General features: G+C 41.3%; 2 protein-coding genes across 2 annotated transcripts in view; both read left to right on the top strand.

Annotated features, from left to right (window-relative positions):
• The window catches only part of LOC144806973 (uncharacterized), a 1,014,574-nt gene that overhangs the window by 711,836 nt on the left and 276,805 nt on the right, over window positions 1-25,933 (top strand).
• LOC144804770 (uncharacterized) overlaps window positions 1-25,933 on the top strand; it is a 40,820-nt gene that overhangs the window by 7,605 nt on the left and 7,282 nt on the right. Inside the window, exon 2 of the mRNA XM_078671929.1 lies at window positions 663-774. Within this exon, the coding sequence (XP_078528055.1) occupies window positions 663-774 (112 nt within the window). The remainder of the gene's footprint in view (window positions 1-662; window positions 775-25,933) is intronic.

Here is a 25,933-nt window from a genome sequence, read left to right as displayed (position 1 = left end):
AAACTACAGTGCTAGAAATATGTTTCCGATGGTATCAGTGCAAGTGTTCCATCGGGTGAGTGCCAAAGTGGCGGTGCGTTGGGCACCGTCAATCAGTTTTTCGATCTTTCTGTTATTCTGGTTCTTTATCGTGCAGGCCTCTTGAGGCTTACTATCAGCATGCGCAATATCTCGACTGCGGGAACTATCAGCGGGTATAGGCATATAGGGCACCTTCTTAGTGGACTCGTTCCAGGATTCAGGCCATTCTGCCGAAATTCTCAGATTTGGGTTACTGCGGAATACCTCCTATAGCATACAGGACAGTAATGGACTGGTGCCTTTGGTACCTTCAGATGGCTGGGGGTGGCATCTCATCCGAGAGACAGTCAGTAATTGTAAGCCCTTTGTGTTCTTCCTCACAGATCCTTTCGGGGCAGGATTGATTTGTCAGTTACAGTCGTTACAGTTGGACGTCAGTTCCATCTGAAAAGAATGTAGGTCTGCTCCCATGAAAGTCGAGGGAAAGGATTTTGTTCCCTCCGATTGGGAGTATTTCCGGCGACTGGGGTCGCAATTTTCGCGCATGAAGGTCTCCATTTTGTATTCCAATGCTCCTTGGATCGGCGGCGGCCGGCTCGGTCCCTTGCCTTTCCTTTCAATTTTCCTTTTTTCTAATGCAGCGATACTCATGTAGATCGAGGCAAAGGTTTTATGATTCACCAGGGAGCTACGGCTCGTAGGTTACTTGTTGCCTTCAGTAAGCACGGATCTGGGTTTGCACATGGCAATGTGGTAAGTACAGTTTTTTCCCAAGGTGGTATGTATTCCGGCTTTGCTTTTATTTAGGATCAAGTTTCCGGTACCTAGAATGCTTTCCACGTCTTTGTAACGCGCTGAGGGCGACCATTTCGTATTTCTGGGTCCTTCCACTCACGCAATATGGTTAGGCAATAGAGGGTCACTTTGTTGGTATGTACACCATGTGGCAGTCTTGTGAGGACTGATTTCTCTAGTTTGTGAATTATTTACCAATAATGAACTTGCGTCGTGTCCTTTTTTCGAGTTCTTTTTTGATGGGGAAAAAATCCCAGCCCGGATTAATTCTAGTGATTTTTCTTTTGATTAATAGACAAATAATAGTATGTCGACCGGACATTAAATATGGTCAAGCTGTGTTACGAGGTATTACACCTTTAGATGTTTCTACGGCGAGGCAAGCCCGCGCTTTACAGGTACAGTATCTACTCTAAGAAGTTTGCTCTAAGCAGTGTCTGGAATGCATGTGGACAGTGCCTGGTCACACGAATTCGAAGTAATGCATTTTTTTGAGGTTTTCTTCCCATTCCTGAAGGATTACAACAGTGATTCTCGGATTTACTATCTGAAGTTTTCACATATAATTGGTCATATTACTGTTGATGATTATTGACATTTCATATGTGGGTTCGGGGCTATTATAGCCGATGGTTGAGGGCATTTTTGCCGGAATGGGTATTCAGAATCAATGGTGAGACGCAGTCTGTTCAAGAACCATACTTATCATTCGTGTTTTGATGATTCTCATTGTTTAACAAGTTTCAATTCTAATGATTGATTTTCTCAGAATATTTAAACAGTATTTTAAGTACCAGTGGGAGATTTAAGAGTGTAGTAGTGTGGATAAGCGTTGAACTAGCATAATCCGAAGCCTCCGGTCCTGTAATAGAATCAAAAATTAGCTAGCACTCGCGCCAAGAATTTTCAATTCTATTAAGGACACGGAGGCGAGGATTATCCCACCCGGTTTATTACAGTATTGTAATAATTACCCACCCGCATGTACTTGATACTCTGTATCAGCAGAAGTTACGGGTTTTCCTGTCTCATTCCTTTCAGCTTCGAGTAACGAAGAAGGAGCAGGTGTTCTTCTGGCTTACAAGACGTAAACTTTCCAGCTTGAAGAGGGTTCTTCCAGCTTCGAGTAAAAAAGGAAGGAGCAGGTGTTCTTCTGGCTTAAAAGACATAATCTTTCCAGTTTGAAGATGGTTCTTCCATGTTGAAAGATGTTTATTGGGACTCATATTCTGTGGATTGGACTGGATTTATTAATGTGTGGACTATATAAGTTCGAGCAAAGAAAGAGGAGGAGACACAGGGTACAGCAGCTCTTACTGGGCTATACAGGATGTGATGTATGTACAAGCATCATGGGAAATGTAGTTTTATTTGCATACAAAACGTTTTTCATTGGCTGCTGTGAGTAGCAAATATAAGGAAGAGAAGCATAATCCTCGCCTCCGTGTCCTTAATAGAATTGAAAATTCTTGGCGCGAATGCTAGCTAATTTTTGATTCCTACAAGCAAAAACCCGATTCCTCGTGTGTTTCAGCTGACAGGGCTCGGTATTGTGTAAAGTGCTGATTCTTCCAACAAAGTAGCGATGCAGGGGCTCTGGAAGGGGTGAAAAACTAACAAAGCGTCATTAACAAGGGAATCGTCTTTTAAAGACCTGCGAAGTACTGGGGGGGGGGGGAGCTGTTTCAACCCAGGCTGCCACAGAGGTGTGGGGGGTGCATGTACTGCCAACAACCTGCCAGACCAGTGCCCAATACTTGCATCACCCTCTCTGCCTGCCATTATGCTTAATGTTTCTAAAAGGTAAGAAAAAAACGTGCGTTTCAAATGTCCGATCCTGCAGCAGCCACTTCCAATCTCCTGAAATGTTGGCATGTATGGTGTTAAACTCGAGGTTGGAGGTTGTTTTCCTTCATTTGTTCCCCTGTGAAAGGGATCCAAAAGAGAAAGAAACACTTTTGCTGGAATTTTCGTCTAGTTCTCTAATTGGAGCTTTGTTTCATTCTGTTTGGATCCGAGCTCTTCCTGGGGGGGGGGGGGGCTCTGCCTCGTTTCCTGGGGGGCGAGGGGGGCTCTGCCTCGTTTCCTGGGGGGGGCTCTGCCTGGTGGGGGGAGGGCTCTGCCTCGTTTCCTGGGGGGCGAGGGGGGCTCTGCCTCGTTTCCTGGGGGGGGGGCTCTGCCTGGGGGGGGGGGGCTCTGCCTCGTTTCCTGGGGGGCGAGGGGGGCTTTACATGAGGCCCGGTCACTTCACACCCGGTCACCTTCACTTGTTCCAGACCCGGGCGATGGAGTGATTCGCCCAGGGTCACAGGTCTGAGCCGACGCCGGGACTCGACCCAAAGACGGCAGCTCGGGCCGCTACGCCACATCGTCTTTGGTCTGTGTCTCTCACGTGAAGTGCAGGGTGTGGATTTCTGGCGAGAAAGTCTATTTACCTTTTGAGTGTTTTATGCTCATTTAAGTGAAAATACTCGGTTTTATCGTCCGGCGACCAGGACAGTCTGCGTATGTGCGGAGGGGCGGTGTCCAGCCACTTCCGGCTTCTTAGCAGTCTGCGCATGTGCGGAAGAGCGGTGTCCAGTCACTTCCGGTGTCTCGGCAGTCTGCGCATGTGTCGTGTTCGACCGACCTGGGCGACGTTCATTGTGAGAAGGAGGACGTCAGGATCAGCAACAGCAGAGTCAGCAGCAGCGGATCCCGCTTCACTTCCGGTCAATTCTCGTGCACGGCCCAATCAAGGTGAAACTCGTTTTCCGGGTCAAGGGCTACAGAGTCAGCATAAACAGCACGTGCTGATACTGATGGAGCGAGATAGAAAACAAAATTTTGTTTAAACTCGTGAAGTCACATTTCCATAACATGAATAATAATATTAATGATTTGTGATATGTCGTGCTAATACAACTTAGATTAAACTTTACACATGGGGGGACTAACATGTGTGCTCATAAACGTGCATAATTGTTGCATCTTTTTGTTCGTGCAAAATAATAAAATAATTTATTGTTTTCGTTTTTGTCATTACTAACTGCTGCAAACTTAAAAGAAGCATGTGCTTGTTTTGCTTTTCCTTGTCTGTGTGATGTCATTTCTACTATTCTAGGTGCATATAAGTCTCATGGAATAACGGAGACTGGTAGATATAAACGCTGCTTTAATTGTTTGCAATGGCTAGATAACATTTTGATTAATCGGGTGGGTTAATTAATTAGTAAATCTTGGGGTGGATACAGAATCTACATTATTTCTTACATTAATACTTTTCTTGTGTTTGTTTTATACTAGAAAGCTTAAGTTGCCTGCTTTTGGGCCTAGTCACTTGAGTCGCAGAAAAGAGCTGACTTGTAATTCTGCAAAAGTCACGAGACGCCCATTCTGAATTAAAATGTTTATCAAAGCTGCATTCACAAAGCAAAAACTGATGTGCTGTCATCATTCTGTCGGACATGGCCAAGGTCGAAAGTGAACATTTTGTCAGCCTTAACTTGGCATCCGCGGAAGTTGCTTGGACGTAGTGAGAACAAATTTGAACATTTGTTGCAAACTCAGGAAGCTCCTGGTTTCACGTGGAAGAGACAATGGTCTTTATGAAACATGATCTAATGGAACTTTTGAAAAGTGGGTGACATGTCACTTGTCACTCTCAGCCAATGGGACTTCGAAGATTTCTGAAAACTTTCCTTTGCGTAGTTTAGTTAGCGTAGAAAGGTATAAAAAGTCATGCCCCTAGGGATGGGCTGGCTGCTGCTTTCTGACTTTCCGATGAGGGTGATGTGCTGTCGGACTTTGCGTGGAGCACGTAAGAATCCTCAAAGAACTTTACTTTAATTTCTATCTATTTAGCTCAGTTAGGGAATTAGGTTTTAGAAATGCTAAACTTTATATATTTACTTTAAATTTGATTCACTTATTTAAATTGTATTTTCTCACATTTCTTTACAATCATGCTTGCTTTATTGCTAATAAAATTCATTTATAAAACTATCAACTTATATACCATAATTTAGTAAATAAAATCTTACTTTTGACAAACAAGCTGGTCTTGGTTATTCAGAAGTGTAGGTTACTATTAGCTAGATCACGTCGCCAATGGTGGTCATTTAAATGGTTAAGTTTTATTCTAATGACAATATTCTTTTCGCAGATGTATAAAAATGTATATAGTTTGTAGATAATGTGTATATAGATTTAATCTGACCACCTGATTCAGTAGGCCCAAAATATGTCAGGTTTATAAATGGGTCCATATTTAGTATAGAATTTTGTTTATAGGTTATGAAGTTGGGTAGCGTTGTTTATGATATATTTTCTATAGGCCGCTGGATCAATTCTCTGGTAGCAGAAATTGATGGTTGCTAAGAGTAACCAAGGTAATATGGTGGTTGCTAAGGGTTACTAAAGTATTATGGTATGGAAATAGGATCGATGTTTTAACACATGTTGAGTTCGTTTTTCGTGCTATCTGTAAGCTATACCGGTATAGATTGTGTGGCGAGAAATTAGTCACGCAAGCCATCTGTTCTGTTTGTAGTGATATCGCCGAGTATCACAAGAGGTATCGCCGTGTACCATAGTGTTGTCGCCGAGCAGCACAGTTTTAGGGCTAGGTCTGAATCTTGTATAGTGAGGGTTTTCTAAGAAATTAAAGCAGCATGAGAATAGGGACAAAGCGCCTTCCATAAAACTCACTGTGATGAGAGTATTAGTTATATCCGAGCTTGAGTGAAGGGTAAATTAGCGTCGGTGCATGATTATCTATAAACAGGTTAGAGTCCTGTACGGGTACATGTTTCATATCTATAAACAGGTGAGAGCCCTGTACGGATAACGTCGTTATTTTGCTAACGGTGCATGATTTCTATAAACAGGTGAGAGTCCTGTACGGATTTCATGTGTGTTTGAAATTAGGGAAATTTCAGTGTGAAAGTGCAAGTTTGAATTGTATCTTATGTTCAAGTGGAACTCTTAGAACTTTCACTTCGCGGTGGGTTCAGAGCAAAGCGAGTTCATAATTATACGTGTTAGAAGGGTGGGGTAAGGTTACTCTACTAACAATTGAATATTATCCTTAGTGTGAATAGCGCCGTCTATTCCGAAGTGTGGATACTTGAATGTATGTAAACTATCCTAAATAGTGAAACGAACAGATGTTGTCATTATAGTCATTGTTAAGAATTAATTTACACTGAAAAGTGTTCTTAAAATGGCGCTGTGAAAAGATTTTGTAAAGGAGGGGTAAGCGCCAGTAGTGAGAAACGAGAAACCGCAGCTGCTGTGTACGTCACAGAGCCGCGCTGGGATTGGGTGACCTACGTCACAAGCTATATTCTGATTGGCTCTTGAGTCTCTGACGGCCTGTGAGCTGATTGGTCCTTCGGAAAAACTCCAAATTTATTGGTTGAGCAGAAAAGTGACGTAGCTCAACTGTCATTGGCTTGTTGGTGTGTTTCGCGCACGGATTGGTTGTTTTACGGAACATCCCGGAAATATTTTACGAACGATTTTGTGAATTAGATTTAACTCTTAAAAATGAGTTATCATTTTAAACATGTTGAGAAAAAGCCAACATTATTTCAGAAGTTTAAGAATTTATTTTCACCTGACAAGAAAATCGAAACGCGAGGTGGTAAACTACTTCATAAGTATAAAACACCTGCAGCGTATATGGAAGGTGAATATGGATATCATACTGTCTTATGGTTCGATAGTTGGAAACGCTATACTAAGAACGACGGTGTTTTAACTTGGCCTGATGATGGTTCATTTAATGTAAAAGTCTTAAGAAATTTACGAGAGAAAATGAATGCTCTTGTTCCGAAACCGAGACCAACTCAATTTGAAGCTTTAGTTGAGTGGGAAGACGAGATGTATCAGTTACAAAGAGAAGCTAGTGGAATTAAAAGACCTTCTAAAAATCCACCTTGGAGAAGAGAAACTCATGAAGATAGATTGCGAATGTGGAGACAGGGAAACATGAGTGAAGGATTGTATTTAATTCATGAAATGGTAATGGGTACTCCTACAGGGAAATCTATGGAAAGTGAATCTGAGGATGCAGTTATGGAAGAAATATATACAACTGCTAGAAAGAATCAGCCTTTGAGACCTCCTAGATCATGGTCTACTCCGATGGTTTCTACTGAAACTTCACCGAGTGCACCTCCAATTAATGAAGCTCCTAAACTTTATCCAAATAATTGTGAAATCATTGAAACTCCTAGAAGACCAGAATTCGAGAATGCTCGAAATGAAGGTAGACATTTTACAATGGCTCCAAGAGCAAGAGAACCTCCAAAAGATTATACAAGAGAGGCAAGAAATGTTGAAGATGTTGATTATAATGAATATTTAAGATCAAAAGAAGAATTAATAAAAAGAATGACAAAAGGCATGGAAGCTGTGACAGTTCCAGTAACAATTGGTCCTGTTCAGCCCGTATTTGATCAAAAGGAAACAAACAAAACTGGATTAACTATTCCTTTAAATACAGAAATTCAAAAGGCTGCTGAAAAATTTTATTCAGACTTATCTGAAATAAACTCTTCTAAATCGAGAATGCCTGATTTAACCTTTAATGAGGATTTATCTCCAAAAACACCAATGGGTGCTATATCAGATATAGGGAGTCCTGAAGTCAGGGTAACCACACCAAAACTTGATGTGGCCAAATTAAAAGCGAATATCGAAGAATTAATAATTGGAACAATTGGTCCAGATAGTTTAAATTACTATCGAGATGATGAACTACTGTTCATTTGCAAAAGCATTCAGTGGAAAACGAAAAACAAATATGATCAACTAGAGGATCTAGCAGCAGAACTTGAAATCGATGTGAGTAAACAAAAGAATTTTGCGAAACATTACAGATTAGACTTTTCAGAAAGTGACATCGAGAGTTTAAACTCAATGGGAAGAATAGTTCATATTAAAGATTTGATTGTCTATATCAAAAAGCTTGGAGAACTGAACAAATGGAGAGTAAAATGGACGAAAAAGAAGGAAGATGAAAGATTGGAAAAATTGTCAAAACAATTTCCAATGAGAGAAATTGCAGGTGGAGGATATGTTCATGTCCCTTGGTCGAGACAGGACATTCTGTTATTCACAAATGACTTTCCGAAATTGAGGGAGAAACCAGTTGAGTGGTACAGGCAAGTTGATAGATTTATCAAAGTGTCAAAAGTTCTGTGGATTGATTTAGATGGATTTTTTGACATTGTCGTTCCATCAGATCTTTGGACAGAATGCAAGATATCGATTAGTTGGCCAAAAACAGAACCTGAGCGAATCAAAGAAACAGGTGCTCCAAATCCACTTGTCATGGATTTTTATGAAAAAGTAATTGTTTGGATGAAAAACAAAATTCCACCCAAAGAAGTCGATTGGGTTAAAATAGAAAGAACAGAACAGGAAACAAAAGAATCAGTTCATTCTTTTTATGAAAGACTACTGTTAATCTTTAAACAATACAGTGGTTATGAAAAATTAGATGAAAAAGACATGAGCCATTTTGTCTATAGATTTGTTTATGGACTAAAACCTGAAATTGGAGAAATGATCAGAAATAGTATTGTCGGATGGCAATCACTATCTGTAGATGATATTCTAAGAAAAGCTAAGTATTGCAGTGATGAAATAGAAGTAAAACAGAAGAAGCTGAAGGAGAAAGCCATGTGGGCTCAAGTAAAAGTGGCTGAGCAACAAATTGCCAGTATGGGTAATAAGAACACTAATTTTGTTCAAACTGGGAATACAAACCAGATACAAGGAAAGTTTAAAGGTAATAATTTCCCAAAGAAATTTAGCCCAAAGATTGAGGAGTTGAAACAAAGATTACCTTGTTTTAATTGTGGCGAAATTGGACATTGGAGAGAAGAGTGTCCTCATCCTCCTAAAAACTTAAAGAATCCCTTATTGAATCCACAGATGCAGAATGGTGTTGACCTGCAGCGACAGCTACAGATACAACAGGGGTTAAACGAATTAAATATTCAACGACAGTTACAGCAACAGCAACAACAACAGGTGAATAATCGTCAAGACCAATTGCCACAACCACCTTTTCCGAATTGTGGGGGAGTTCAAAAATATAATCCAAACGTGGGATTTCAGGGAAGTGAACAGGTAATAAAACCACAAAAACAGCAAAAGCAGCAAAGGGTTCAAATGCAAAATGCTTCACAACAATTTTTATTAGCAGAAAGTCAAGACAGCGATTCTGATGATTATTGTTGACGGTGCCCGAGAGAGGAGGAAGAGTGTGTTGTTGGAGCCACTCTTGAGGTTGACCAGTCTGGTCCTTTTGTAAACGGGAAAGTTAATGATGTAGACATCACTTTTCTAGTGGACACTGGTGCTACCCGTTCTACTGTTAGATCAGTGGAAATTGAAAACCTACCTCTCTCTGGGGATACCATCCAAGTTGTCGGAGTAAGTAATCAACAAATTAAAACTGACTTAACTGATCCAGTACCAGTTGAAATTGGAAACTACAGAGATAAACACAGATTTGTGGTTTGTAATAGTAGTCCAGTAAATCTATTGGGCAGAGACATCCTATGTAAAATGAATTGTAGAATATATTGTTCTCCTGATGGAGTTGAGTTACAAACAATGGAGGAAGATGGTTTATACAGAATGACAATGATGATGATGGAAGCAGAAGAAACAAAATTGTTTCCTGCATTTGAAGAAAAAGATTTACCTGAAGAACTCAAAGAAACAGTGAAATCTGAAATATGGGATTTTACTGGAAATGAGATGGGTCTGATGAAAAACGTAGATCCAGTAAAAATTACATTGAAACAGGGAATAGAATTTCCAAACACTCCACAATATAAAGTGAAAACAGAAACAATTGAAGGTATTACACCTATAATTGAAAAATTAATCAAGCAAGGTGTATTAAAAGAAATGGAGAGTAGCTCTTGTAATTCACCAATTATGGGAGTTAAAAAGTCTAACGGAACATTTAGAATCGTACAAGATTTGAGAAAGGTTAATCAAATTGTCGTTCCATGTTGTCCTGTGGTTCCAAATCCAGCAGTAATTCTATTTCAGATTCCACATGATGCTGAATGGTATACAGTCATTGACCTTTGCAATGCATTCTTTACTGTTCCCTTACATCCAGACAGTTATGAAATCTTTGCTTTCAGATTCCAAGGTAAGACCCTCGGATGGTCAAGAATCCCTCAGGGCTATACAGAAAGTCCTTCAATTTTTAACGAATTGTTAAAAAGATCATTAGAAGACCTAGACTTACCTGGTAGGTCTACGCTAGTGCAGTATATTGATGATTTGTTAATAGCTGCAAAGACAAGAGAAAATTGTGTAACAGACACAATAATTCTGTTAAATCGCCTTGCAGAAGAAGGACATAAAGTGTCCCCAGCAAAACTACAGTTTTGCAAACAAGAAGTAAAATATCTTGGTCACAGAATTGCAAAGGGAAAAAGACAAGTAACAATAGAGAGAATAAAAATGATTCAAGCAATGTTACCACCAAGAACACAAAGACAGGTCAGAATGTTCTTGGGAATGGTTGGTTACTGTCGACAATGGATAAGTGGATTTTCAGTAATTGCAAAACCACTACAAAGACTGACAAAGTCAGATGTAAAAGATCCAATTATTCTCAATGATGCTGAGATGGACTCTTTTGAGAACCTGAAAAAGAGCTTATGCCAAGCTCCTGCTTTAGGTATGCCAAATTATGAGAAAGATTTCGAACTGTATTGCAGTGAGAGAGAAGGATGTGCATTATCTGTGTTAATTCAGAGACACGGAAATTTAAAGAAACCTATTGCATACTTCTCTGCAGTTCTTGATCCAATTGCTAAAGCATTACCAGGTTGTTTGAAAGCAGTTGCAGCTACAAGTATCAGCCTCGAACAAAGTGAAGGAATCATTATGGGATTTCCTGTGAAAGTTTTTGTGCCTCATTCAGTTGAAATATTACTGACAAGAGGTAAGACTCAACATTTAACAAGTAGCAGATTGACAAAGTATGAGAAAATCATACTGGGAGCAGATAATGTTTCGATTTCAAGATGTTTAAATCTGAATCCTTCTACATTACTGCCTGATTCTGAAATTGTTGATGACATTGAAACAGAACATGAATGTTTAGATGTCATGGAATTCTGCACTAAACCAAGAAAAGACATTAAAGACAGACCTTTGTCTGAATCGGATTTTGTCTACTTTGTAGATGGGTCATGCTTAAGATCCGAAGGAGGTGTCTTAAAAGCTTCATATTCAGTTTGTACAGTCGTAGATGTTGAAGAAGCATCATGTCTTGAAGGAGTTCGTTCAGCACAGGTGGCTGAATTAATTGCTTTAATTCGTGCATGTGAAATATCAAAGGATATAAGAGTTACCATCATTACTGATAGTCAGTATGGGTACGGAGTTGTGCATGATTATGGACAACTCTGGTCACAGAGAGGATACATGACATCAGCAGGATCACCAATTAAAAATGCAGTTTTCATTAGGAGATTAATTGAAGCAATACAATTGCCAAAAGAAATAGCCATTGTTAAGTGTGCAGCGCACACTAGAGGAACTGATTATATTTCCAAGGGAAATGCCTTCGCAGATGAAACAGCTAAATACTGCGCAAGGAAAAATTATTCATACAATCGGGAGAGGAGTAAAGAAACTGATTCAAATTCATTAATGCTAACAACTGTTGTAGAAACATGGCATGAGATTAGAGATTTACAAGATGAAGCAGAAGATGAAGAAAAAGACTTATGGTTAAGATCAGATTGTAGACCACGTGAAGAAGATGGAGTGTGGGTTTACAAAGATGGCAGAGTAGTCTTACCAAATTGTTTGATTGCTGACATGGCCAGATTATATCATGGTCCAGCACATCTAGGAAGAGATTCTATGGTTAGACTTTTCAGAGAAACATGGTTCAATACCAAGTTTAGAACTATTGCAGAATCCTTTTGTCAAAGGTGTTTGTCATGCCAACAAATGAATCCAAACAGAAAATCAGTGGTGGGGACAGGAATAATTGGTCGAGAGGGTGGTCCCTTTACCAGGTTACAAATGGACTTCATTGAAATGCCCTTACACAATTGTTTGAAATATGTGCTTGTAATTGTGTGCTTATTTTCAAGATGGGTAGAGGCTTTCCCTACACGACATTGTGATTCAATTACAGTGGCAAAACTAATGCTCAGAGAAATCATCCCAAGATACGGTTTTCCAGTCACTATTGAGAGTGATGGAGGAAGCCATTTTGATAACAAACTGATGAAGTTAATTTGCGAAGCTTTGAGCATTGAGCAGAAAATACACTGTGCATACAGACCAGAGGCATCAGGAGTAGTTGAACAAATAAATGGAACAATTAAAAACAGAAATGGAAAAATGTGTCTTGAAACAGGTGTAAAGTGGACTGATGCTCTTCCACTTGTTTTGATGTCATTAAGAAGTACACCAGATAAAAAGACAGGTTTGAGTCCTCATGAAATTTTAATGGGAAGAGTTATGAGGCAAGCTTTTGTACCTGTAGGTAAACTGTTGAGCATAAATGACAGTGCTATTTTGGATTACTGTAAAAGGTTATCTGATATGGTAACTTCTGTGTCTAATCAGGTGGGAACTGAAGCTCAATCAGATGAAAAGGTTTTGACACATGATCTGAGACCTGGCGATTGGGTCAGAACGAAAGTACATCGGAGAAGGAATTGTCTAGCTCCTAGATGGCAGAAACCTAGGCAGATAATTTTGATCACTACTAATGCTGTAAAGTGCAGAGGATTGAAACGTTGGATTCATCCTAGTCATACTATTCCAGTACCAACTCCTGAGAGTTCTGATGTTGAAAGTGATACTACAGACGATTCTGATTCTGAAGCAGAAGGCGAAACAGAAGGTGAAATAATTCCAGATTCTGAAGATCGACAAGAAAGTCGACATCTGGAAACTGTACCAGTGAATGGAAATTTGACAAGAAAAGACTTGGAAATAATTGAAATAGATTCTGAAGGTGAAGAGAATCTGTTAAAAGGAAAGATAACTGAGGATTCGGTTGTCTCCATTGAAGACAAAGAAGCAAAACAAAAAGAAGCTTCAGACCAGGAGAGTATCGAAAGGCAGAGAACAAACTCTGAAGAAAGGAACAGAAATCCGAAATCTGGGAAGTTGGGAGTAATTGAGGAAGAGGAGGAAGACGAATTACCGAGTACCAGTGATGGAAGACAAAGTGTTCCTGAAGGAGTGAAATTGCCGAATAGAGAAGTTCCTGAGTCAATTGAAATTTCAGACTACGAAACTGAAGAAAGTGACGTGGAAGGTGAAAGTGAAAACAGAAAGAAAAGGACTTGGAAGTCAGAATCAAATAATTCTGAACCAAAGAAGAAGTACGTGAGAAAAGCAGACTACTGGCCAGGTGGAAGATTGAGAGTCAGATTGATCAAAAAGCCAAAAGAACAAGTTGAAGAAATCAGTAGTCAAAAGAGTCCTGGAAAAGAAGTTGGAGTTGGAAGAAAAATTGAAGTGATATCGAGAAAAGGGAAGAGAATAATAAGACCAAACCAAAAATACAAGTCTCCTGAGTGGACTTACTTAGTAATTCCACCTGTTATTGACATATATGATAGTAGTGAAGAAGAAAACGAAATCCAAGAAATTAGTGACAATGATTGAAGTACAGAAATATTAAATTGGCAGAAGGCTGAAGAAAATTTGTTAGTTGACACAAGGTCGAAGAAAAACTGTTTAGTTGAAGAAAACTTATGTATGACATAAGGTCGAAGAAATCTTGTTTAGGGTTTTAAAAAAAAAAAAAAAAAAAAAAAATATTTTAAAAGGGGGGTGTAAATATAAATTTAGAATTTTAAAATTTATTTTATTTTTTTTGAGGCTAAAATTAACCAAGAATGCCTTATGTTAAGGAGAGCACTTCAAAGTGTTCTGTTTTTAAAAGATGCTGTAAGATGACTCTGGTGTGTCTGCTCATTTTAATTCTGCTCTGGTTAGTTCTAGCTGTGATTATCCCTTTGGAAATGAATAGAGAATTACACAAAGTTAACATAACAAGCAAAGCTCTGGTTAGCCAAACTAAACATAGTGCGTCTACAAAAGTTATTGATCATCAGCCTAACATTCATCAAGATAAATCAATTGGTGATTTCTCAAGTAATACATTCACAAAGCTATTGAGTGAATATGTTAAGGTAATGGATGCAAAAGACTGCTACGTCTGCGTTAAGTTACCTGCTTCTGTTTCTGAGGGAGTAACATATAATATGCTTCCTCTCACTTATGCTGTAACATGTAGTGTATTAACTAGTTTATTTTATCAAACTGGACGTTTAGAATATTACTATTCAAATTATGATGAAATTTTTGCAAATATTAAGATTGATAATGCTTTAAATAAGCATAAGAAAGCAAAACAAATGAGAGAATTTTTCCTTGTTACTAACGAACTCACTTACGAGTATGCTTACAAGAATAATCTAACATGTAAATTAAGTGCTGAAGGAAAGAAATTTTTGAACATGGTTGAGGAGAGAAGAGCAATTTATAAGAGGAATGAATTAGTCAAGCAGACTAAGTCAAGTTTCTGGCAGAAAGAGGATGAGAAATTAAATGGCAAAATGCTTGAAAATATTGCAATTCACATAGACAAACCAATTAGTGGAAAACTTTGCATTAGAAGAGATAATACACTTTTTGATAATTACTTTGTAGGTGCAAGTAACTGTGAAGATACTTATCAGATTTTGGGAGGTTGGGGATTTAAAGGTGGAAAAGATCCTATCTTTCCTGGGATTTATTTTGTTTGTGGTGACAAAGCCTACTACAACCTTCCAGACCACTGGTATGGAACTTGTTATGTGGGAATTGTTTTTCCTAAAGTGTTTCATGTTGACAGAGATTCAGAAGGATTGTTTAAAATTCATAATTATGTAAATAGAGTTAAAAGAGAAACTTTTACTGAAGTTCTGGGAGATATTTTTCAAGCTGTAATACCTTTTGTTGGTATAACCCTAAATGCAGGGAGAATCAGAAAATTGTCCACTATAGTTGATAGATTATCAACTGACACAGCTGATGGATTTCAATTAGTGAATGTTGAAGTTATTGCAATTAGATCTATGGTAATACAAGACCGCCTTGCTTTAGACATACTCCTAGCAAAAGAGGGAGGAGTCTGTGGCATTTTACATGTACAACATTGTTGTACATATATACCTGATGAAAGTAAGAATATTGAAATGTATATTAAGAATATTACACAAATGCATTCAGAGATAATTCCTTTAGAAGAAGATGATTTTACAGGGAAACTTTCAAAAAGGTTTCAAGCAATTAAAAACTGGTTTCATGATATTGGAAGTTCAATTCTTGGCAAGATTCTGGCACCTTTGATTATAATAGTATTCATTTTTATTTTGACCAAAATAGGTTGTTTGTTACATAAAAGAAAGAAACAGTTGAAAGAAAAGAAAAGAATCTATAAACTCAGAAAAGAAGAAGAAAGAGAGATCGAATTACAGGAGTTACATAGAGAGCGTTATGCTAATTCCAAAGATTATGCAGAAACAGACTTTTAGGTTTACTGATACAAATGAATTTGAATCGATTTCTTAGAAATTTAAATTATCAAAATTTTGAGTGCTAGTGTGGTGATTTGTTAATCACCAGATGAGGGAGTTGATGGAGCGAGATAGAAAACAAAATTTTGTTTAAACTCGTGAAGTCACATTTCCATAACATGAATAATAATATTAATGATTTGTGATATGTCGTGCTAATACAACTTAGATTAAACTTTACACATGGGGGGACTAACATGTGTGCTCATAAACGTGCATAATTGTTGCATCTTTTTGTTCGTGCAAAATAATAAAATAATTTATTGTTTTCGTTTTTGTCATTACTAACTGCTGCAAACTTAAAAGAAGCATGTGCTTGTTTTGCTTTTCCTTGTCTGTGTGATGTCATTTCTACTATTCTAGGTGCATATAAGTCTCATGGAATAACGGAGACTGGTAGATATAAACGCTGCTTTAATTGTTTGCAATGGCTAGATAACATTTTGATTAATCGGGTGGGTTAATTAATTAGTAAATCTTGGGGTGGATACAGAATCTACATTATTTCTTACATTAATACTTTTCTTGTGTTTGTTTTATACTAGAAAGCTTAAGTTGCCTGCTTTTGGGCCTAGTCACTTGAGTCGCAGAAAAGAGCTGACTTGTAATTCTGCAAAAGTCACGAGACGCCCATTCTGAATTAAAACGTTTATCAAAGCTGCATTCACAAAGCAAAAACTGATGTGCTGTCATCATTCTGTCGGACATGGCCAAGGTCGAAAGTGAACATTTTGTCAGCCTTAACTTGGCATCCGCGGAAGTTGCTTGGACGTAGTGAGAACAAATTTGAACATTTGTTGCAAACTCAGGAAGCTCCTGGTTTCACGTGGAAGAGACAATGGTCTTTATGAAACATGATCTAATGGAACTTTTGAAAAGTGGGTGACATGTCACTTGTCACTCTCAGCCAATGGGACTTCGAAGATTTCTGAAAACTTTCCTTTGCGTAGTTTAGTTAGCGTAGAAAGGTATAAAAAGTCATGCCCCTAGGGATGGGCTGGCTGCTGCTTTCTGACTTTCCGATGAGGGTGATGTGCTGTCGGACTTTGCGTGGAGCACGTAAGAATCCTCAAAGAACTTTACTTTAATTTCTATCTATTTAGCTCAGTTAGGGAATTAGGTTTTAGAAATGCTAAACTTTATATATTTACTTTAAATTTGATTCACTTATTTAAATTGTATTTTCTCACATTTCTTTACAATCATGCTTGCTTTATTGCTAATAAAATTCATTTATAAAACTATCAACTTATATACCATAATTTAGTAAATAAAATCTTACTTTTGACAAACAAGCTGGTCTTGGTTATTCAGAAGTGTAGGTTACTATTAGCTAGATCACGTCGCCAATGGTGGTCATTTAAATGGTTAAGTTTTATTCTAATGACAATATTCTTTTCGCAGATGTATAAAAATGTATATAGTTTGTAGATGATGTGTATATAGATTTAATCTGACCACCTGATTCAGTAGGCCCAAAATATGTCAGGTTTATAAATGGGTCCATATTTAGTATAGAATTTTGTTTATAGGTTATGAAGTTGGGTAGCGTTGTTTATGATATATTTTCTATAGGCCGCTGGATCAATACCTTCCGACTTCTTTACGGGTCGGCTGACTGCAGAGGCAGGAGGACCCTCCCAGGGTGTCTGTGCAGCTAGCTTCAGCTCCAGCCACACCTCAGACTCCAAACCTGCCCCCCCCTCAGACTCCAAACCTGCCCCCCCCCTCAGACTCCAAACCTGCCCCCCTCGGACCCCAGATCTGCCCCTGCCCCCCCCTCAAACCCCAAACCTTCCCCCCCAGACTCCAAACCTGCCCCCCCTCAGACTCCAAACCTGTCCCCCATCAGACCCCAAACCTGCCCCCCCCTCAGACTCCAAACCTGCCCCCCTCGGACCCCAGATCTGCCCCTGCCCCCCCCTCAAACCCCAAACCTGCCCCCCTCAGACTCCAAACCTGCCCCCCCTCAGACTCCAAACCTGCCCCCCTCGGACCCCAGATCTGCCCCTTCCCCCCCCTCAAACCCCAAACCTGCCCCCCCAGACTCCAAACCTGCCCCCCCTCAGACTCCAAACCTGCCCCCCCCCACCCCCCTTCCAGAGAGCCTACTATATAAAACATCTGTGCATACTGTGCTTCTTTTTACTGCTCTCTGGGGAATCCTGCATGTTACTTTGCCTTTCACTGCTCACAAAGGTATTTAACGCTTAATCTTTAAATTTGCGCACACTGCATGACTTTCAATACTGTATGAGAAATCTATGTGAACTGGACTACGTATTACTACACTCTGAGACATCTTTGCACACTGGACTGCTTTTTACTGCACTACAAGCAGCATTCACAAAGCAAATATGGATGAATTCTACACTGCTGTTTTAATACGCTATGAGAACTCTCTTCACCCTGCTCTGCACTATGAGAAAACTTTTTCTTATACACTATTAGAAATGTGTGCCCACTGTATTGCTTTTTACAACACTATGTGAAATCTGTGCACATTGTACGTGTTTTTACTTAACCAGAAGAAATATGTGCACATTGCATTGCTTTTCATGGCACTGCAAGGGATATTTACAGCGTAAAGAGGTAATCTGTGCACAGGGTACTGCTTTTACCACACTATAAGAAATCTCTGTGCAATGTACTGCTTTTTACCACACAATGAGAAATCTTTGCACACTGTACTACTTTTACTACACTATGAGGACTATGTTCACAATGGACTGCTTTGTACTGCACTACAGGGGGGCATGCACAGTGAAAATGTGTACACTGCACTGTTGTTTACTGCACTAGGAGAGATGCATTATCACTGCACTGCTTTATACTGCACTGTGAGAAATCTTTGCCACCACACTTCTTCACCTGCACATTTGAGGGAAATTTAAATTCTCATTGTTGCTGATTTATTTTATACCATGAGAGGTTGGACTCGCACACCCATCGACGCACAGGCCGCGCCTGGGTGTGTCTGGCCAGAAAGAGACACTTCCGCCTTCTACTCTGACAAGGAGAGTGTCCACTTCTCCTGCTTTGCCGTGGTCAGCAGCCCCTCCTTTCTTCCTCTTCTTCCCTCTCTCTGTCTCGCTCTTCCTCACTTGCTGAATGAAAGCGTGACTTCATGACATGGCTCTTACCCTCTCTTTTCCTTCATTTGTTCCCCTGTGAAAGATATCCAAAAGAGAAAGAAACACTTTTGCTGGAATTGTAGTCTTGTTCTCAATTTTTTCTATTCCAAAGTGCAGCCTTGGGATGAAGAGAAAACAAACATTTACAATGCAATGGTCTCGGCATTATTAAAGGTAGAGCTATTGGCATTGTTCATGACATTTTTTTTCATTTTAAAAAAAAAAACATAAATAAATGGTATTGTCATTTACAATGGCAATAGGTGAGCATTAGAGAGTAGTAGAGAGTATTCGCGGACACAGAGCCACACACACAGAAAGCCACACACACACAGAGCCCCCTCACAGAGCCCCACCCCCCCCACACACACAGAGCCCCCCCCACACACACAGAGCCCCCCCACACACACAGAGCCCCCCCACACACACACAGAGCCCCCAAACCACACACACACAGAAACCCCCTCCCACACACACACACAGAGCCAGACACACACACACACAGAGCCCCCCACACACACAGAGCCCCCAACCACACACACACATAACCCCCCCCACACACACACACACAGCCCACTACACACACACACACACACACAGCCCACTACACACACACACAGAGCCCCCCCACACACACACAGAGCCCACACACACAGAGCCCCCCCCACACACACAGAGCCCCCCACGCACACACAGAGCCCGACACACACAGAGAGCCACACACACAGAGCCCCCCAACACACACACAGCCCCCCCCACACACCCCCACAGAGAACTCCCCCCACACACACAGAGAGCCCCCCCACACACACAGAGCCCCCCACACACACAAAGCCCCCCCCTCACACACAGAGCCCCCCAACACACACACACAGAGCCCCCCCCCACACACACACAGAGCCCCCCTCACAGCCCCACACACACAGCGCCCCACACACACAAATGAAGGATTAGAAGTAAAAATATATTTAAAAAAAACAGTGCAGTGGCACACATGGATGGTGAGTTTAAAAAAAAAACAAAATCGTGAAGCACACATTAACGGGTCGCATGCAAGACTGTTTCTATGAGGTACAAATAGAGCACTGTGTCAGAAGTCAAGATGCTACTCTTCTGAGCTAGAAGGTGTCTCTAACTACAGCATGTGCTCAGACAGACTGAGCCAAAAAGACATCTCTATATGGGTGGTCTTCAAGTTTTTTATGCTTTGTCAATAGAGGGCAGGACCAGATTAGCATATTGTGCATTTGTTATCTCATATCAAAGGCAGCTGCTCAACAGTGTGACTGTGTAAAGATAATGGCATGTTTTATCTGGGCTAGGAATACAAACCAACCAAAGGTGTCAGGTTAGAAGAAAAATATTTGTTTAAACTAAATATGCTTGTGTTTAGCTTTTCCACTTCTTTCTTAATAAAATAAATGACCCCTGCTCAACTGGAAGTTAATTTGTGTTTAAGGCATCTGACTCTGGCTTCAAAATCTGCCAATACTTTGATTTTAAATAATGGATGCCTGTTATCAAAGCAGGCTTGCGAGTCCTAGAAAAATTAGAACTCTTTAATATAGTCAAGTCAAGTCAAGTCAAAGGATTTATATAGCGCACTACATACCCAGAGGGTCTCAAGGCGCTTAAGGAGGGGTGGGGAGTTACTTGTCAAATATCCACGTTTTAAGTTGCTTTCTGAATGCTAGGTGGTTCTGGGTAAGGCGAAGGTAAGTGGGAAGTGCGTTCCAGGTTTTAGCTGCAAGGTAGGAGAAGGATCTACCTCCCATGGTGGTCTTGTTGATGCGAGGTACAGTGGCAAGGGCTTGGTTGGAAGATCGAAGCTGGCGGGAGGGGGTGTAGAAGGACAGTCGTGTGTTGAGGCATTCTGGTCCGATTTCGTAGAGTGCTTTGTGTGCGTGGGTTAGGAGCCGGAAAGTGATCCTCTTATTGACGGGAAGCCAGTGGAGGTTTTTCAGGTGACCAGAGATATGTTCTTTACGCGGGATGTCTAATATGAGCCTGGCTGAGGCGTTTTGGATTCGTTGAAGTTTTTTCTGGAGTTTAGTGGTAGTCCCGGCGTAGAGGGTGTTTCCATAGTCCAGTCGGCTCGTGACCAGAGCGTGGGTGACCGTTTTCCTAGTTTCGGTGGGGATCCAACGAAATGTTTTTTTGAGCATGCGAAGAATGTTGAAGCAGGATGAGGAGACGGCGTTGACTTGTCTGTTCATTGAATGTGAGGAATCCAGGATGACGCCCAGGTTCCGTGCGTGGTCTGTCGGGATGGGTGCTTTTCCAAGGGCTTCTAGCCACCAGGAGTCGTCCCATGCGGAGGGGGAGGTGCCTAAGATGAGGACTTCTGTTTTATCAGAGTTCAGTTTCAGACGGCTGTGTTTCATCCATTCGGCTACTTCTTTCATTCCTTCGTGTAGGTTAGTTTTGGCGGTGCTAGGGTCATTGGTGAGTGATAGGATCAGTTGAGTGTCATCCGCGTAGGAGATGATGTTGAGGTTGTGTTGACGGGCGATGGCCGCGAGGGGGCTCATGTATACGTTGAAAAGGATGAACTAAACACGGACCTCAGCACATTCATGAAACTGATAAGACATATAGCCATTCTGGAGGACACCAACAACCAAAAGTGGCATGTAAGGGGGCCACAAACAACAGCTCAGTCAACTTTAAAGATTGCTAGTTTTTTAAATTATTTTATAAATAGGGATCTGATTCTTTGTTATTATGAGACGATGTTGAGCTTTACGTTTTTGCCTTCTGGGGTGAAGATGTCGACAACGAAAGTACAGTTAGATAATTTGAATACCCCATTATAAAAATAAGCAGAACTGAGTGGGGGTGTTGTAACGTAAGGTCTAAATAACATCCCTACAGGCATATATGCCCAGTGAAATATTATTTCACTACACCAAATTAACTTTACTTCCTAAAGTTTTCCTATTCAGTGCTCATTTAGCAGCACTGTCAACGTACAGCGAGATCTTTCTTAAATAGGCCAGGGGAAAGGGATGATGGATTAATGAACGGACCAGCCCTGCTAGAACATCATAGACACCATGCTACCGAAATCGCGACATTTCCTTACAGAAACGCCAGCCTCGGCTCCCCAGGCCGTGTGTTCCGCATTAAGATACTATCAGCGGTTATAAACTGCTTCAGTCAGCAAGCCAGACTACAGTCACCATTTCTGCTGAAAGGGGGGGGGGGTTACCTTTGCCCTGGGTCGCCGGCTCCTACTCTGCGGCAGACGCCTATCTCCGAAGCAGTTACACATTAAGCCGAGCGGCGGTGCTACAGCCAGGCCTCGCTCCCCCGCCTGGTCACCCTGCCCGGGCCGGCCCATAATGGCTGCCCTGGGCCTGGAGGCTGCGTGGCTGTCGCGGCGTTTCCATGGCAACCGGGCCCTAATTCAAAAAATGTGTGCTGCGCAATCTGTATTCGATCCATCAATCTCGGCGTCACTGGAGAGCGCGAGATATCTGGGAAATAAACTGCGCGCGAATGACACAGCCCCCTCTCATCCTGACAGGAGGAGCGGTTCAACAACCCCTCAGTACGCTGCACGAGCCTCTGCAGGAGGCTGATGTGGCGTAAAACAATGCATCATTGCAGCTCTAATGACACATAACAACCTCCTGGCCTGCAGGCTGGCGAGGCAGCTCAGCGGGTCAATGCACCCACTTAAAAGAGGTCTGCGCAACCGGCATGTGAAAAATTAGAGGCCCAAGGGCCGACTCGCTCTTTCATTATTTTTAATGTAGATAAAACAAGTAAACGTCCGATCAATTTTACTGCTCGAGGGTTTGATTTTGGACTTGCCTTACAAAACTGGGAAAAGTGCGTCTATATTTATGATCGCTATTCATTGGGCGAACATTTTTGTTTTGCTATCTGAAGCCATTTGACAACCAAACCGAGTAAGGCTACTGCGCTTCAGAGCGCTGTGGAGGCAGGGTCAGAGACGAGGACCAAAAAAACAAAGAAATGAGTTAAATAACACCAACCATATTTCTCCGAGGCGAGGAAAAAATGCCTCGGAGAAAGCACGGTCATTTTCCGATTTGGGGGGGTGGTTTTCTTTCTCTACTCTTCCCATTGGCTGGAAGGTAAAATTCCAGCCAATGGGAAGAGGAGAGAAAGAAAACAAGAAAGAAGCTTAAAAAACGCCCCCTAATCCATAAAAGACGGGGCTTGAACCGAGTGACTCCCCTCTCCTCCAATAGCTGGCCTCCGTTTAGGAAGCCAGCAATGGAGAAGAGGGGCGGGTTCAAGCCCCTTAACTAAGAAACATTAAATCTCAGAGCTCCGCCCACACTGCTACGCAGTGCTACGCAGTGCGACGCAGTCCTCGGCCTAAAAAGGTTCAAAATAAGAAAAATAACAAAGTAAAGCAAAAAAGAGGTGTCGCAAAGTGGCCAGATTGGTTTTATTCACACCTAAACACATTAGCGCCACTTCACAGAGTTTGCCAGTGAAACAGTACTTTCGTTTTCTCGTCTTTCTGTTGGTGCGTGGAGTGGAAAACGTTCAATGCAATCCTTATCGGCTGTTTTCCTTATTTTTGTTTATAAAATGTGTACCGCAGCTCTGTGTTCAGGGATGTGGTCTTTTTAAATCATACTGCTTACGTTTTATAAGGATATAAGCAATGGACATTGAACGGGTCCCTTCCAGGCCCTGTAGTCATGTCCATTGCTTTTCAGGCAACGCACTCTTTGATTTCTAAATAGCGAGTGTAAAAGTGTTGAGGTAACCATGTTGTTCCTGTTTATATTTCACATGCGTTACCTAATCTTGCATTCCCTATAAGTGTTTGATTTTCTAGGATGTTATTACTTGTTTTTCTTTCAGGCAGCATATTACTCTTGTCTGTTGCATAATTTGAAATGTGTCGCATCCAGGTGTTTATAGCGGGGCACAATTGGGTTGTAGCTGAAGGCACTGCAAGTTTTTCTCAGTGGGGCAGTGTGGTGTTCAGTGGGGGTGAGAGTTTGGCTCTATGGCCAAAGATGCCGAATTTGGAACTGGGGAACCAGGTTCAGCTTTCATTACCAGACCACCAGGCCATTCTCCTGAGGGAGCATATTCCCATGCTAGACCTTAGGAGGCCCAGCTGGACCTTCGAAGCCCTGGTGTCTTGGCACTGTTGCGTGTTTATCTAGGTTCCTGATCGATACTGTGACCTTATGCCCCTATTCGGCTATAAATCCATTTATTCCCTATATTGGCATAACCGTTCAAGTGCGATTTTCTGAAAAGTCATCTCTGGCCTCACACGAACAGAGCCACATTCCAGCATAGTTCCCTCTGCCACTTCCTTTGCGACCAATTAGTGCAATGACAGAGCAGCAGTCACTATCTGATATTCCTAGATAACACTCCGAGTTCTTCAACAAGATAAAAACTTAGCAAACCTGGAAATCCCCGCTTGCTATGTTTTGATTAGTAATGGAACTCTAATGAGCAACTGATAACTATCACTTCCTAGTGACATCTTTAATTGACGTCTTATGTCCAGCAAACTTGCGTCAAACCCGGCACCTGTCAGGTATAAATATTACCAACGTTGCCTTAAGCAATCCCCGACTGTGAGCTGTTGTGAGCTGCAAGCTACTGATGCTGGCTGCCTGCATGACCCTGTGTTGGTAAATCTAGCACTCTGTCGCTGCAGCCTGCTATCCTGTGGTGGTGAAGCTGCTGATACCATTATCGCCGCTAAAGCGCGACCTATGGTGCAGTACGCTTAAGGAGCTGAACAGACGTCCCTCTGCGAAGACATCCAGCAGATTCCAGCTGCCCGCGGACGCTGTCCCCCCTCCTTCCTCGACGCGCTGAAGAAGCCGCTGCCTTTCTCGTGCAGAGAAATCCAGTCCCGGCGCTTCCGGTTTACCCTCGCGGGTGACTGGGATATCGAGAGAGACCCCTGAAGGAGATACCAATCCTCCATCATTCTATTCAGAGGTATGGTGTTGACTAAACCCTTAGACGAGAATTCTTGAAACAAACCTTGGCAAAACCAACTTAACTTAAAGCTACTTACTTACTCCCCCTTTTCACGTGTTAGGCTTAGGTCAGGCACACTGGGGTAGGCTTAGTTAGAAGCACCAGTTGAGTATGTTAGCCTAATGTATATATGACTGTATATATGTTTTATTACTTTTAAACCATTGTATGGCTAAGAAACCATATCAATGCTTTTACAGTTCTATTTCGCAATACTTATCCTACTGTACGTACTTTTTATAATAACAATTATTGCAATTGTGGCAATACATTTCTCTTGTACGAGAAGAAAGACTGTTCAATAAATGTTAACCCTTTATTGATACACGCCCGTCTCTCTATTCTCTACATCTCGTGAAAGTAAACTGCACTAGACTGACTGAGTGAAATACATGTCTATTGTTTCACACGACCCTAGAGATCGACTCTTGATCTGAGGAGCAAAGTTGTCATGTTGCACGGTTGTTGGAAAACTGAATCCCTTCTTGTCTGTGCCAAGGAAGCTGATCACTTCCTATGCAGAGAAGAACGTTTCCAGTGACCTCTGAGCTAGTTGGTAAAACAACCCAATTAAGTTTAGCATAGTCAGTGGAGGCCTGGAATATAAGCAGTTCCACGTCAATACTACTGTTTATGTTATTCCAATGCGCAGGGCCTAGTGGGAAACTAGGAACTACACTACATGGCGCCCAACGTTTGGTAAGGCGATAAACTAACGCAAGGCAGTTAGAGTAACTCAGTCGTGCATATTTCACACCCCTTTCTCCCGTAAATACTCCAATAGACGTCTGGAGTGGGTGAAAGGTTAAAATCCGCCCGACCTTAGTAGGAAGAGATTCCTATGTAAAGCTCTGGTTTATTCAACGTTGAAGGATACAGTGTTCCAAAATATTGTGAACCTAATCTTTGTCTCCTTGGAGACCTACTCTGCAAAACCTGCATTTATACAATGTCAGTAGAAAATAACGGAACCACTGGGGGCGCAGCAGATGCGACTCAGCAAGGTCCCGAACACACAGACCCGGATGCTATTATCATCCCGGTCCACAAAAGAAGATCTATAACTTTAAAACTTATAGAGAACGGACTGACACCTCAAGGTGGTACAGTAGTCTTCGTGATAGAGGCTCACGAGTATCGGCAGACAGAGGTATTCTATTCATGGATAAACTTTCCAGCGGTAAACGCTAGAACAAAAGAGTTTCACTATTACAAAATAGAGAAACCTCCGGAAGAGTACGCTCCTTTCGAGGAGATTGAAATTCCACTTAAATTTCAAGAGCACCTGCTCTGGTTTAATGGCGCCCTAAAACACAATGATCACATTACGAGGCTCGGTCCACTAGGTAGACC

The sequence above is a fragment of the Lissotriton helveticus genome, chromosome 1_2 (assembly GCF_964261635.1).
Source record: "Lissotriton helveticus chromosome 1_2, aLisHel1.1, whole genome shotgun sequence".
NCBI classification, from domain to species: Eukaryota; Metazoa; Chordata; class Amphibia; order Caudata; family Salamandridae; genus Lissotriton; species Lissotriton helveticus.
The sequence above is the reverse complement of the archived record's forward strand: the minus strand, read 5'-3'. Positions and strand labels throughout refer to the sequence as shown.